Below are 13807 nucleotides of genomic sequence, written 5' to 3'. Positions count from 1 at the left end.
TTCGTTTTAGCCTTCGTTGGTGGGTGATTTCCACTGCTTGAACTGTCAGCTTGTGAACAAGCTAAAGAGGTCAAAACTCCAGGAACACTTGTAATATAAGAACAACCTTACTGCAAGACCAACTCATTTCAGCTTGTGGCCTTCATCACCATCGTCCTGATCAAACGCACTGGCTTTGCAATAAAGTTGTTCTATATACTACAAGTATTGCTAAAGTTTTGACCTCTTAAGACTAATTTCCCCTCGTCATGCACCTTGAAAGTAGCTGAAGCTACTATTAACTGTATTAACTGTACAATGAGATTACATTGAGAATGCTGTGTCCACGCTAGCGAGAGCTGCCGTGGGAGGGTGTGTGTGGTCATTTATCCTTCACTCTCACACTCGGAACACTAGAGAATTTGCTGAACTTGCTCGGCCGTCTAAGGAAAACCTGAGCATGTCATTGTTCATGTCTCTTTCACCTTACAAGACTCATAGATGATAAATTTAGAGGTTTTGAAGTAGACTGACACACTTTTGATGTTATTTTGAGTCGTATCCAAAAGGAAGAATCTGGCTTCATAATTTACTTTAGCTCTAAATTATTCTTTCTTTTCAAGCCAATAACAACAGTACATGGATCCTTCACAGGCGTAAAAGCTCTCATGTATAGGGCTATATATGGATGCCTTGAGAATGCACCGTGATCTTTAACCCTTGTGCAAACATAGACTATCAAAAGACATCTGACCCCTCTGATTCTCTTGAACCTCTGAACCCTAACTGTTTTTTCTTCAATTGAAGTGTGTCCTCTCTCACCTGCCTTAGACCAAACACTGTATACCGGCTATTGTCATGCGTGTTCTTGTTTTGTGCTTAACTCCCACTCCCCACAGCTGAAGATAAAAGGACACATTGTTGTTGATGTTTACTCGCACACCACGACTTTATTCCTTTGGCTCTGGGCCTTAAACCTGGTGCTTCCAAGTTTTCAGGCTGAAGTAGTTCACACATCCCCACGGATGTTAAGAAATAGTTCATGTTAAGAAAAAGTAGGTAGGATTTCCATAAAACAGACACAGATCAAACAGATCAACAGTTTGTGTGCCAAAAGTAACTTCAGAAGATCCTTGATTTGCACCAGTTGAGAATAAGTTTTGCAATTTGACAGTAACCCAGAAAGTTTATTACCAACTCTCCCAGAGGGTACAGTCAATGTTAAAGTGCATAGGCCAGTTTGAACATTACCTATAATCCTCATATAGCTATACATTTTGGGAAATACACTTATTTGCTTTCTGGTGGAGAGTTAGATGAGATAATTGATGCCACTCTCATATGTGTGCGTTAAATGTAAGGATACAGCTAGCAGTTGGTTAGTTTAGCTTAGCTTGAAGACTGCAAACAGCTGGCCCGTCGTGGTCCAACATAATTCCTCATCAGTGTTGTCAAAAATATCGATATAGTCAATCTGGTCTCCCATCTCGATGATGCTGAGCTCTTCCAGTTCACGCACTCTGCTTTCCAGCCCCCGTACTCTTGTGTTCATTGTCTCCATATGTTTGACTCATTATTTTCTTGATGTCAGGTTCCGTATCGGCTCGACCTCTTGCTTTGGCCAGTGACAGATTCTTTCAATTCCACAGTTTTTTGTTTTATCTCCTCAGCATCCTCCATCATTGATGCCACGGTTTCTTTCAGGTTACTTTTGTTGTCTTTACCTCATTTTTCCTGTCTTCTTGTCTTTATCCCCTGCCCATTCTTTTCACCATTTTCCACAGTATTGATACCTCAGTATTAGCTGCTCTTTGTTATTGTTGATGTTTATGATGCCCAGTTTGCTGTTTCTGCTAATATCCAAGAAAAGAAAAGTCACCGGTGTCATGTTATAGCCTCGTCATACTCATCTTTTAATAATGATTTTAAAATTCATGACCTCAATGTCAGTTTTTCCTCTAGGTATCAAAAATGGTTTTGAATATCAATATTTCTCATGGTATTGTATCGAAGTTAGAAATTCCAGCATTACGTCAACACTAGCCCCCATAAAACAGCAAACTGAAGTTTTTACACTTAGTTTTTTGTGTGGATGAAAAGCCAAGATATGATGTGTTAATGAATGATCTCTAGAGGGGGGGTTATGTTACATTTGGACAGAGCCAGGTGAACTGATTCCCTCTGTACTACAGTCCTTATGCTAAGTTAAGCTAACTGTCTCCTGGCTGTAGTGTATATCCCAAAATGGCTAATACTTTAACAGCCCCCCTTTGACATATTTTGAAGGTAGGGAATATATATGGTTAATAAGCATGCAATATGGATGTGTTCATTACAACACCAAGGGTTGTAATGAGGTGCTGATCGCTGGAAGTAGACTTAAAAGTAGGAAAAACGTGTCGAACACACACTCTGGCTCCATATGCATTTCTCTTTTACTCAGATGATGTTTCGTTTTGTGCCTTCAGGCCTTCCTCAGCTTCAACAATGATTGTTGAACTTAAAGAACGCCTGAGGGCCAAAAAGGAAATGCATGCAGCAAAACTTTTTTCCTTACAATAGTGGGTAATTATTGCTCACACAAATGTGGGGTTGTTTGTTTTCTTATTATTTATTCAACCTTTTCCCACTTCTGTAGGCCTAATGATGCTTTCCCTCTTTAATGATGTGTGCTGACTGCAGCTGTGCATGTGTAGCCGTCAGCTAGAGGCGCGGAGTCCTTTTTTAATTTTGTGCCTCTCACCTACAGATGGGTATCGCCATTGGGTTCCTGCTCCCACCCATCCTTGTGCCTAATGTGGACGATATGGATGAGCTGGCGTATCACATTAGAGTCATGTTCTACATCAGCGCAGGAGTGGCCACCTTCATCTTCCTCCTCGTGGTCATTGGTAAGATGACTATTCTCATCCACAGGCTCGTAGAGTGCGTCGGTGCTGTCAGGGCTCTGCGCTCACTCATGCAGTAACAGCCCACTGCAAGCCCCTTTCAAAGTCATACAACTCCCACAGTCATGGTTGTGAAAATTTAAAAAGCGAGGAGTCATGCTCTTGACAGTTTGTGCTTTCAAGCAGTAGAAACTGTGACAAAGCTGTTACCTCACCTCTTTTGTCCCACAGCAATGCCTATGACATTTTTTCGTTGGCATTGTAGTGGTATTTTTAGATGAGAACACAAGTGATTCTCTAGTAGGATTTTGCAACTTCAGGGTTCATTATTTAACACACAGTTTCATTCATTTTTATATGGTCGGGCTTCTTATCTGGTTGTTGGCCTCCTCGGGCAGCACTGCTGGAAAGCTGAGTCTCCCTGAGATGTGCTTTCTACCGAAAACTCAACAGCATCGCAGTCCACTGGATGAGCAGCTGCAGTAATTGCTGTAATTGTTCACCTTTTGATGAGATGTGTTCAGACACCATGTGAAATACACGCAGGGAGTCGTGGAAGTGTTTTATGAAATCATCTTCCCCGGTCAGCTCTGGTAAATCCTCCTTTCACCTCCGCGAAGGAGTAAAACTGACTGACACTCAGAGAAACAGGGCTGAAGCTTCGCTAGGGGTCACACTTCTTTTCTGGCACTATTGACTGGTGTGATGTGATGTCACCAAACTGGTATGATGTCAGGGTAAGGTGTCCCACCCAAACAAGTGCAGCGATGAGCAGCTTATATGGATCATAAAACCTGGGACAGAATCATTCAATACAAATGCTGTTTAAGTAATTTGGGGTTCCAGGTTCGGATCCGCTGGCTGAATCCTTCCTGTGTTTTTTCTCAATGAAAAACATAGTCTCCTCAAAGCTTATGACAAACTGCCAAAAACAAACCAATGAGATGCAGCAGTGGAATTTCCTCAGGTTTCCCCGTATAGTCTGCTCAAACAACGATGAGTAGTAGAACAAACTACGCAAAAACAGTCGTGGCTGCTACTGGTGAAGACAGAAAACGAATGTGCATGGGTAAAGCACCTGTGGGTGATAGTAGACTGATAATGCCTGGTCACATAATGCCCCTGTGGCTACTTCATATTCATGTAATGAATATACAAATGTCAGTTAGATGGTAAAAACAAAATCATCCACCTATAGTGATCATTTTGAATACTTAGTGTTTGTAAATCTTGCTCATCCCGTTGGCTTATTGACAACAGGTGTGTCACACAAATGCATGACCTACAGCGTCACGCTGGGGTTTCATCCCTGTCAGTGTCTGTACTGGCTGATGCACTAACACAACAATCTTAATGAAATAACACACAAGTAACCTCATGAAATATTGTGTTATTGTCTTACAGTTTTTCAGGAGAAACCAGAAATCCCTCCCACCCAGGCCCAGGCTCAGGCCAGGAACATCCCCCCCGAGCAGTACTCGTACACAGCTTCTGTCTTGAGGCTGCTGCGCAACAAGCCCTTCATGCTCCTGGTGGTCAGCTATGGTGGGTCCCCTCGCCTCAATTTGTGTGTATTTCCACAAACAGACCGGAGGAACGAGACTCTTTACTGTAATGTAACCTTGTCTGGAGGAACAGGCTCTTGAGTGTTTTATTTACACACAGCTATTATCGATTCTCCACTGATGTTTACCCAACGTTGATCTATTGTTGATTTATTCATTTAATTGTTTAATTTATATAAAAGTTACGAGCTATCAAGGCTGAAATCCCAAGATGACGTCTTGAAATTGCTTGTTTTGTCTGACCAACAATCCAGAACTCAAAGATATTTCAGTCACAATGATATTAAAATGAGAGAGGCAGAAAAACCTCAAATCTCCATGAATATCAGAAATGTTGTAAGCTGACTCAGTCACATCAAAGTTCTTTATGGGACTTGAGTTAATTGTTATCCTCTCTAACTCTCCAAAATACCTTTTTAAATTTTTTAAATTCCCTGAACCAAAAATTTAAACGCAACACTTTTGTTTTTCCAGTTTATCACAGGTTTAAGTTAATGATCTAATACTTGTTTTATGCACATAAAGGACTCTTGACTCTAGTTTTTCTCTCAAATTTTGGCCGCAAATTTGTTAAAATACGTATTAGTGAGCAACACTCCTTTTCTAAGATAATCCATTCACCCAAAAGGTGTGGCATATCAAGATGCTGATTAAACGGCATGATTATTACTCAAGTGTCCCTCAGGGTGGTGACAATAAAAGGCCACTCTAAAATTGGATTTTAACAAATTTGCAACCAAAATTTGAGAAAAGTAAATCTTTTGTGTGCTTAAAAATCTTAATTCTTTAGCTTAAACCTGTGAAAAAAGGGAGCAAAACAAAAGTGTTGCCTTTAAATGTTTGTTTAGTGTAATTTTAGCATGCTGCAGGTTCACAGAAAGGTCACATGAAATGATATCATAAAGATAGCAGAGGAGGAAGTCCACGTCTGTGTCTTTACATGCGTCTCCATGACATCATTATGACATGCGGATCATCCCACACTCCAACATGTCACTTTTATCACACATCCAGGTGAGGATGTGGTTCAAATATCGAGGTGAAAGGTAACAGAGGTGAAAACGCCTGCACTTGAAGCAGTCATAGTCACATTTTGGAAAGTCACAGGCTTTTATCAGCTGGTGTGCAGATATGAGGATGTGTCACTGTAACACATGGACCTCCAGTGCACTGCCTATGTGTACAGTTGTATTGATTTAAAGGTCTTTTGAGGTGTCCCATTGTTTTGCTCAATTTTAATGAATTTTTAATGAAGACGGTGTTAATGAATAACAGCGTGTAGCATTTTAAAATGTGTTAGTCTGTAAATGTGTACCCTTTATGTGCCTGAACAATACGTTTGAGGACATTTTATGTCTTTGCACTCCATTAAATTCAGTTAGCCAAGTAGTGCCAAAGTCTGAAGGCTATAATGGACTTAATGTGTGAAGTTGTCAGCAGTGTTTTTTTTACGGGGGAACATGAGGTCCCATCTGCACTCTCTTCTTTCCCTACAGGTCCTCTCAAAATAAACAGTTTTGTTTGTTGTCTGCAGGGCTGAACGTCGGCTGCTTCTATTCTATTTCCACGCTGCTGAATCGGATGATTATTGAGCATTATCCTGTAAGTCCCAGTGTGACTGCTCCTGCCTCTCGTACTTTATTTCCAGCCACATGAGCTTTTGTTTCACTGTCTGTGTTTCATTGTTATCTACTTCTTTTCCTCACCTCCTCATCTACTCTTTCCTGCCATATACTCAGTGTCAATAAACCCAGCATGCAGACATTTGTGTTGCTTTAGTTGACACTGATAAATGACCCCGACACAGATAACTGTGGTCTGGGAGTCTCATTGTTATGGCTGAGAGCTTGCAGGACAAGATAACTGCAGGGTGCAAAATGTCACAGACGCCCTATAAGGTCTGTAAGACAAGAAATGTCAATGATTTTCCTCTCAGGGTGAAGAGGTGAATGCTGGGAGAATCGGTCTGACTATTGTCATTGCTGGCATGGCGGGCTCCCTCATATGTGGCATTTGGCTGGATAAGACCAAAACATACAAGTAAGATATTTCTATGAAGCTCTTTTTTTCAGTACACTTTGATGGACAAAAACAATGCAAAAATAATCTAGTAAGTAATGACTCTGGGTGCTGAGAAGAAACCGAAACTCAGATGAACTTTCTCAGTAGTTTTCTTTATGTCCTCTTAAGTCTGTTGACCATCATCTCTCCTATGGGCCATTAAAATGATTTGAAATACGTCATTTTTATTTCCTTTCTTTAGAGTATTCCATGAGGTTCAACAATTAAGGAAACAAAGTCCCATTAAGAAATCAATAATGACTTAATGTTGACAGTGTGTGTGTGTGTGTTTCATGATAGGCATAATAAAGATGCACGTGCTATAAGATAAGATGAACTTTATCCAGAGGGAAATGCTGAGGTGCAAATAAAGTGAGTGTGTAGGTGGCATCATAGTAATGAATGGATTTGTTAATCTAATGCATCCCTTTTATTATACCATAAAACTTTAATTAATAGCCCTGGCTTTTATTTGCTTCAATCACAGAATTCATCACTGTGTATATTTGTACATGTGATGGACCTTTAACCCCTTTCACATGAAACTGTTGCTCAGCAACACTGAAATACTATCAAATTGTATGTTTGAAGTAGGTATGGATATTAGTTGTGTAAAAATGAGGCTATCTAATAATCTCCGACAGACCACGTCTAGAGAGAGAGGGGGAGAAGGAGAAAGAGACAGAGAAAGAAGACATTTGTTACAGGGCACCTGAAGATTAAGGCAGCCAGCTTATCGACCCAACAACCTGTTGTTGTCCTCTCAAAGAAGTATTCACAACTTGGATACATTCTTTTTTTAAATGAAAAACAGTTTTGATTGTTTTGATCGGTGGACCTGTTTATGATAGAACAGTTCCACAAATAGGTCTAAACAAATAGAAATAATCAAGGAACGGACTCATTCAGACTTAATGACCAATTCAAAGTTATGGAGCTGCCACTTTGTCCTCGTCTCTGTTGATTGACGTTAATATGTCAGTCTATCAAAATGAGCAATTTGAGGAACTCCCGAACCCAGCCGTCAAGTCCTCTGTGAAGGAGGCAGAGCCTGAAGACTTGGGGGAACTCTTGTTCATATCCCTGGCAGAGGTTGCTGAGGTAATCAAAAAGCTCCCCTGCAGCAAGGTGCCAGGTGTGGATGAGATTCAGCCTGAGATGCTGAAGGCTCTGGAAGTTATTGGGCTTTCTTGGCTGACACGCCTTTTCAGTGTCCACTTATCGGGGTGTCACAGTTCTCCAGGGTGACTGGAAAGGAGGCTCCGACCGATTGTCGAACCTTGGTTTCATAAGGAGCAATGCGCATTCCATCCTGGCCGTGGATTTTCCAATTAATTATCTGAAAATAAATTGCTTTGCACCTGAACCGATGTCGAACTGAGACCTCGTTTATTTAGCCACACCCGCCTAGTTGAAGGGACTTGGCGTTTAAATATCTATCTAGCTGCATCTAGTTGACAATAAATGTTTTTTTACTCAAGTAAACTTTGAGGATTGTCTCCCCTCTTATCAACAAGTATGTGATAAACTAGAAATTAGCTTACGTTAGCTAGCATAAAGCACAAACCTGGCTAATCAGAAATGAATTGCTCAAAAAATAACTTTGACCTTTTCACATCTCCTTGAATTTTTTTTAAACAAGACAACATCTGCAATGGTAACTTTGGGCAAAGAAAGGAGTGACAGGAACTAGCGGTTCCCTACTTCCGGTCACAGTCGCCTTTTTGTGAAATATGCCTGAGTGTTTAAATTGGCTCATAGCGCCACCTGCCGTTGTGGAGGTAGCATTACTTGGGACATTTGTGAGAAAATTCCAGCTACATTCACGGCGGAAAATTCATGTTAAAAGTCTTGATATATGTTTTTGTCTTTGTAGAATATACCTTTTGTACTCGTAAGACGTCCTGTGTTTGTATCTGAAGCATGGTGTATTAGAAATATGTTGTGTATTTGTTTGGTAGGTAGGAGGACTTGTTTTAATACTCAGTCTTCAAGGTCAACAGTCAGTCTGTGCTTTAAAACGTGGCCTCCTTGCATGGACGTCTTTTACATCATCGCCTCACAGGGAGACGTCCCAGTGAATCTCACTCGTGCCCACTTTTGTTCAAAGTGAGCACGAATCCGGCTGAACTGAGTTTTCTATCTGATGTCCCTCTCTGCTTATCTGAACTGACAGGCTTTACTCTGCTGTTCCTGCTGGCCACGTCTCAGGCCACCGCATTAAACCTGGAAAACACTAATAATTCAGTCATGAACGTGAATATATCCAACTGTTATCTGATTATTGATGCTGTCTTTTGTCTTGATCAACCATATCAGTTCTTACCACTTGTTTTCAGCACTTCTCTGAGTTTTAGATGTTTGGTACACTGCCCTCATTCATCTGGCATGCAAACTATTATGACTGGAAAAAATCCTCGGCCCTCAGATTCCTTACATGCCATTAGGATGCTTAGCTGTCAAAGCAGGCTCAGATTTACGTTGTTGACCCGCTTGCGCCTATTGTCCCATGTGGGAGAGAGTCAGAGGACTATGTTAAATTAACAAAAATATTTTGCAGCAATATTTTACGCGTGGTTGTACGAGAGAAAGCTTCACCGGAGTAAGCCTGTTTATGCAGATGGCCTGGGTTATGACGAGGGGTCTTCAGTGACTCAGGGATATTGTTTATGCTGAGGAATTTTAAAGTGAGGAATTTCTTTTCAAGTGAGACATCCATCCGGAAAAGGTGCCTCCTCTGACACAAAATGTATATTTGAAAGAATTAATACTGCTTAAGATTCCAATAAGGAAAACTATGTGATAGCTCTAACCTCTTGTAGTGGAAGAAAGTGAGGATATTTGTAGGCATTAGTCTTGGTTATGTGTGTCGTAATATGTATTAAATACGTTAAATGCATGAGACACTTGAAATGATGCATGTTAAATGTGGAGGCTGCTCAAATGGACCATAGGATCTACAGTATATAAAGGCATCATAGACAAATCTATGGAAACATAGCTTTTGTAATTAAAATTAAGACTGATGTTGCCATACCTACACACCTTTGCTTGTAAAGATATTTTAAAGGAATATTTCACCCCCAAATGATCATTTGTATATCAGTTACTCACCCTGTGTTCCATTGAATCCGATAAGAAAACTCACATGATGTTGTAGGACTTCTTTGTTCTCAGGTTCTTAACTGGCAGGTATGTAGCCAACAAGATTCAGATTCTTAGACATTAATGTATATGTGAAATAAGATTACACTGGATTACTTACATAGCTTAGTGTGCCTATAGTTACAATAGTCTTTAGTGTTTCTCCACAAACAGGCTGCTCTGTGTGTGAATTCATTTATCGTATCACTTCCTGGTGTTTTTTAATCTGTAAGATTAATATTTCTCTCCTGTGTCCTCAGACAAACCACCTTGGCCGTATATCTCCTCTCTCTGATCGGGATGCTGGTCTACACCTTCACCCTCAACCTGGGTCACCTGTGGGTGGTGTTTATCACAGCAGGAGTCTTAGGGTAGGTAACCATTACAGAGAAGTGGCTGCAGAAATCATTAACATCATAGACGGAGGTTGAAATTAAATCAGTAAAAAATGAGCTATGGTCAGTTATTTCTCTATGAAGAAAACAAAGACAAGTCCTAGGACTTACACAGTGATGGAGGGTTTACTGCTACTCAGTTAGACCTTTGCAACTCAACTAAACTCAACTCAGCTTTATCTATATGGCACCTTTTATACAAACATGCACTCCAAAGTGCTTCACATGGCAAAATTGGAATGCCACAGACACAAGGCAATAAGATATTAAAAAAGCAAACCAACCAAAACAGAACAAACTAACAAAAGAGCCGATTAAAACTCATAATATATAAATAAAATAAAATAGAAGTAAAAAACAGTGGTTAAAACTTAAAAATCAAGATTGTAATGTTACTCCACATTACAAGCCAGATTAAAAAGGTAGGTCTTTAATTTACATTTAAAAATACAGAGAGAGCGTTAGCCAGTCTAATATCCACAGATTAGGGGCGTAGAAACACAAAGCGCTCTCATCAGTAATTTTATGGGACTGAGGAACATTTAAAAGTAAAGCAGAGGAGGACTTCAGTGATCTAGCTGGAACATAAAATGATAGAAAATCTCTGATGCATGGAGGGGCAAGGCCAGGGCAGCAACTAGTGGGTTAGGTCCCCAGTTCCTCTCAAAGACATTAGAGAAACATTCAAATATATTCTTCCAATAAGTAAACTATTTCTGATATGTCCAAAGAGAAGGTATTAATGTCCCATCTGCCTCTTTACACCTACTACAGAGGGGGGAAACATCAGGAAGATCTTGTGCAATCTGTCTTTGGAGTAGTATCGTTGTATCAGATTGTGTCTAGAGTTAATTGAACATTTACGCACACTTTCAAGGCTCTCCTCCCAAATCTCATTGTCTGTCTCGTTACCAAACTCACGTCTGCTTAAGTGCATTCGTGCTGACGTCTGTGTACCTTTGTATAATGTGGTAAAAGTAGGAAACTGCTCCCTTACTACGAGGATTAAAGTTGTTAATACTCTCGAGAGTCATGGGAACATATTTTCTCAATTAGACAAATTTTTGACATGCCAATTTTGTATCAGGAAGTCATTAACATCATTAAATTGTTGAATTCGAGTGTGACTGACAACCCTGACACAGATGTTCAGGCCTTTCAAAATGATTCCTAAAGCAAAACTTTACTGTGATGAGTTTGATGACACAGCTTTTAGAGGTTATGGTGAACCACGTCTGTCAAATTTGATGTCCACAGGGCTTAACAGCTTTTAAGATCTTGCTAATAATGCCTGGAAACATTCTGGTGCAGCTGCAGTTCATGTTTCTCTCGTCTGGCATGAGAGCCGCTTTGTCAAAGTAATATTAATGCTCTGCCGAACCCCCCGGTCCACGTGCTTTGTCCTTACAATTATTGCTATTTATGGTAAGCTGATTAAGCCCATAACTGGTTTCCATAGCGATGCCTTTGTCTGCTTTTCATTCCTGAAACCCAAACAGGATCTGTTATACAGCGATATACACTTGCCCTACTTTTATGTTTTCTGTATCACTTAGGATAGGATGAAAACTCCTGCAGATCATGCACGTCTGTTTAAGCTTTTTATTTGACCTTCAGTCTCTGTCTGTCTGTCTGCAGCTTTTTCATGACAGGATATTTGCCTCTGGGCTTTGAGTTTGCAGTCGAGCTCACCTATCCAGAGTCAGAGGGAACCTCGTCTGGGCTGCTCAACTGCTCGGCTCAGGTGAGTAACGTCAGCATGTTTAACATACAAGACAAAATAAACAAAAGGTTCAACGTATTTTAAATCTCATTTCAGATCTTTGGAATCATTTTCACCATCTCCCAGGGGAAGATTATCGACAAATGGGGCACTTTTGCGGGAAACATCTTCCTGTGTATCTTTCTGCTAATAGGATCAGCACTGACAGGTAAAATATTTACCTGTCCTCAGCAAACCTCTCCTGTAACCAGCGCTCACAAGATATAACATCTCTCATGTCAGGCAACTGTAGATGTACGTGACACGCTATGTATTTTAGAGGTTGAGCATTATTGTTTAAACCAGTGTTTACTGTGTCTATAATCCACAAGTTATACATACACAGTCCTGTCTTTTTTAAAGGGTGAGGTTGCCCCCTAGTGGCTGAATGGAGAAACTACAGTTTTTTTTTAAAGGCACCATAAAATTAAAAAACTTATTTGTTAAGTGGAAAGCCTGTACATCTGAAATATGCACAATCTCCAGTCTCTCTCCATCTCTTCATTATTATGTTATCAAACACTGCACATAAAAAAATAACTTCAGCTAACTTCATTTTCACCCACAGTATGTGCAACCTACTTCAATGTGCATGCGTCAGAGATCTCAGTGTCTTTCAGGAGTCACATCATGTACATGTGGTCTTTTTTGGTATAAAAAGTGTGGCCAGGTGTGGTCAGGGATTGATGCTGGAAGCTGCCTCTTGTTCTGGGCATTGTGGTCAAAAGACAGGTGGTGCTTCTTTTTCTTTCAGGTAGCTGACATCTGCAGTAGAGGTGCTCCTCGCATGTAATGGCAAATGTAGTGAAGTAATAAGTAGATTACTGGCTCATTAATACTCGAATAGAGAGCAGAAGCATGGTTTTTAAAAAAGGAACATAAGGAAGCAATACAGTTTTTTTTTACATAGCTTACATAGTACTTTGATCATTGTACAAGGTTTTCAGCTGCCGTAACATCTATCGACAAGTACGGTGAATTGTTCAAGTGCGGTAAGATGTACCTGAGATTCAAACTTGCGAGGAAAAGAATGGAAATGAGCTACCAATAATAATGATAAATAAATTAATGTGTATGTGTATACACAAACATACCTGTTTGACCATATGTACACTCATGAGTAAAAAAAGAAGAAGAAAGGTAAAAAAGCAAGAAAAGATTTTTTAAAAAAAATGCAAATAAATAAATACAGTAAACCTAAAAATATAAAAGTGGGATGGGAATAGAAGGGGAATATGGATTTTAGAGTTCCATTACTGCATTAACAAACTCAATATAGGACTCCACCTCTTTATAAATTTTAGTCTTTGCAACCTGAATGCATATGTGATTTGTTCCCTCTCATAAAATGTTCTTTTTGTATTAAAATTCCTTAACATATAAAGCATTTTACTTACTACCTGATGCCATTTACTGGGGTTTTACAATTAACACACAACAACAACATATTTTTCAGATTTTTTAAACATATAACATGCAAATCATCACTTTCAAAACTGCATAAAATACATTAGGTTGTGGTTCTGAAACACCTGTCACCATTTTGTATGGAATTTTGTAATAATGGTGACAGGTGAGTTGTGACACAGAGGTACAGTGTGGTCAGTGCTGTCCAGGCACCTGCTTCGAATAGTTTTCTGTGCAGTTACTGTTTTTCTTTTTCAACCCAAAACACACTGAGTTATAGAAATAATCCTTGCTGACATAATAAAGCGTCCAGCTCTAATATTAACTTTCCATCTCCTCTGTGTTTATCGCAGGATTCATCAAGTCCGACCTGCGACGGCAGAAGGCCAACCTCCAACAGAGCGAGGTGCAGACAGTGAGTGTAAGTACATCTGTGTGCGCTGCATGAAGTCAGAGGTGGGATCTTCACATCCCTGTGGGGAAGGAATGTGCGAGATGCCGCCCTGGCTCTGCACTGAACGCACTGCTTCTCTGCAGTCCTCACACCGCTGCGGGCATGCACATGAGTGAATGCAGGGGGGGTTGCACTGTTGCACTGTTGAAATC

At 40.1% G+C, this 13807-nt stretch overlaps 1 protein-coding gene across 3 annotated transcripts in view; it reads left to right on the top strand.

Moving 5' to 3' along the window:
* flvcr2a (FLVCR choline and putative heme transporter 2a) overlaps positions 1 to 13807 on the top strand; it is a 29406-nt gene that overhangs the window by 11521 nt on the left and 4078 nt on the right. For all 3 annotated transcript variants that reach the window (XM_033642915.2, XM_033642914.2, XM_033642912.2), the window contains 8 exons: positions 2729 to 2870; positions 4272 to 4412; positions 5967 to 6034; positions 6369 to 6472; positions 9898 to 10008; positions 11671 to 11776; positions 11852 to 11963; positions 13555 to 13622. In XM_033642915.2, the coding sequence (XP_033498806.1) occupies positions 2729 to 2870; positions 4272 to 4412; positions 5967 to 6034; positions 6369 to 6472; positions 9898 to 10008; positions 11671 to 11776; positions 11852 to 11963; positions 13555 to 13622 (852 nt within the window). The remainder of the gene's footprint in view (positions 1 to 2728; positions 2871 to 4271; positions 4413 to 5966; positions 6035 to 6368; positions 6473 to 9897; positions 10009 to 11670; positions 11777 to 11851; positions 11964 to 13554; positions 13623 to 13807) is intronic.

Source organism: Epinephelus lanceolatus, chromosome 15 (genome assembly GCF_041903045.1).
Source record: "Epinephelus lanceolatus isolate andai-2023 chromosome 15, ASM4190304v1, whole genome shotgun sequence".
Taxonomy (NCBI): Eukaryota; Metazoa; Chordata; class Actinopteri; order Perciformes; family Serranidae; genus Epinephelus; species Epinephelus lanceolatus.
The sequence above is the reverse complement of the archived record's forward strand: the minus strand, read 5'-3'. Positions and strand labels throughout refer to the sequence as shown.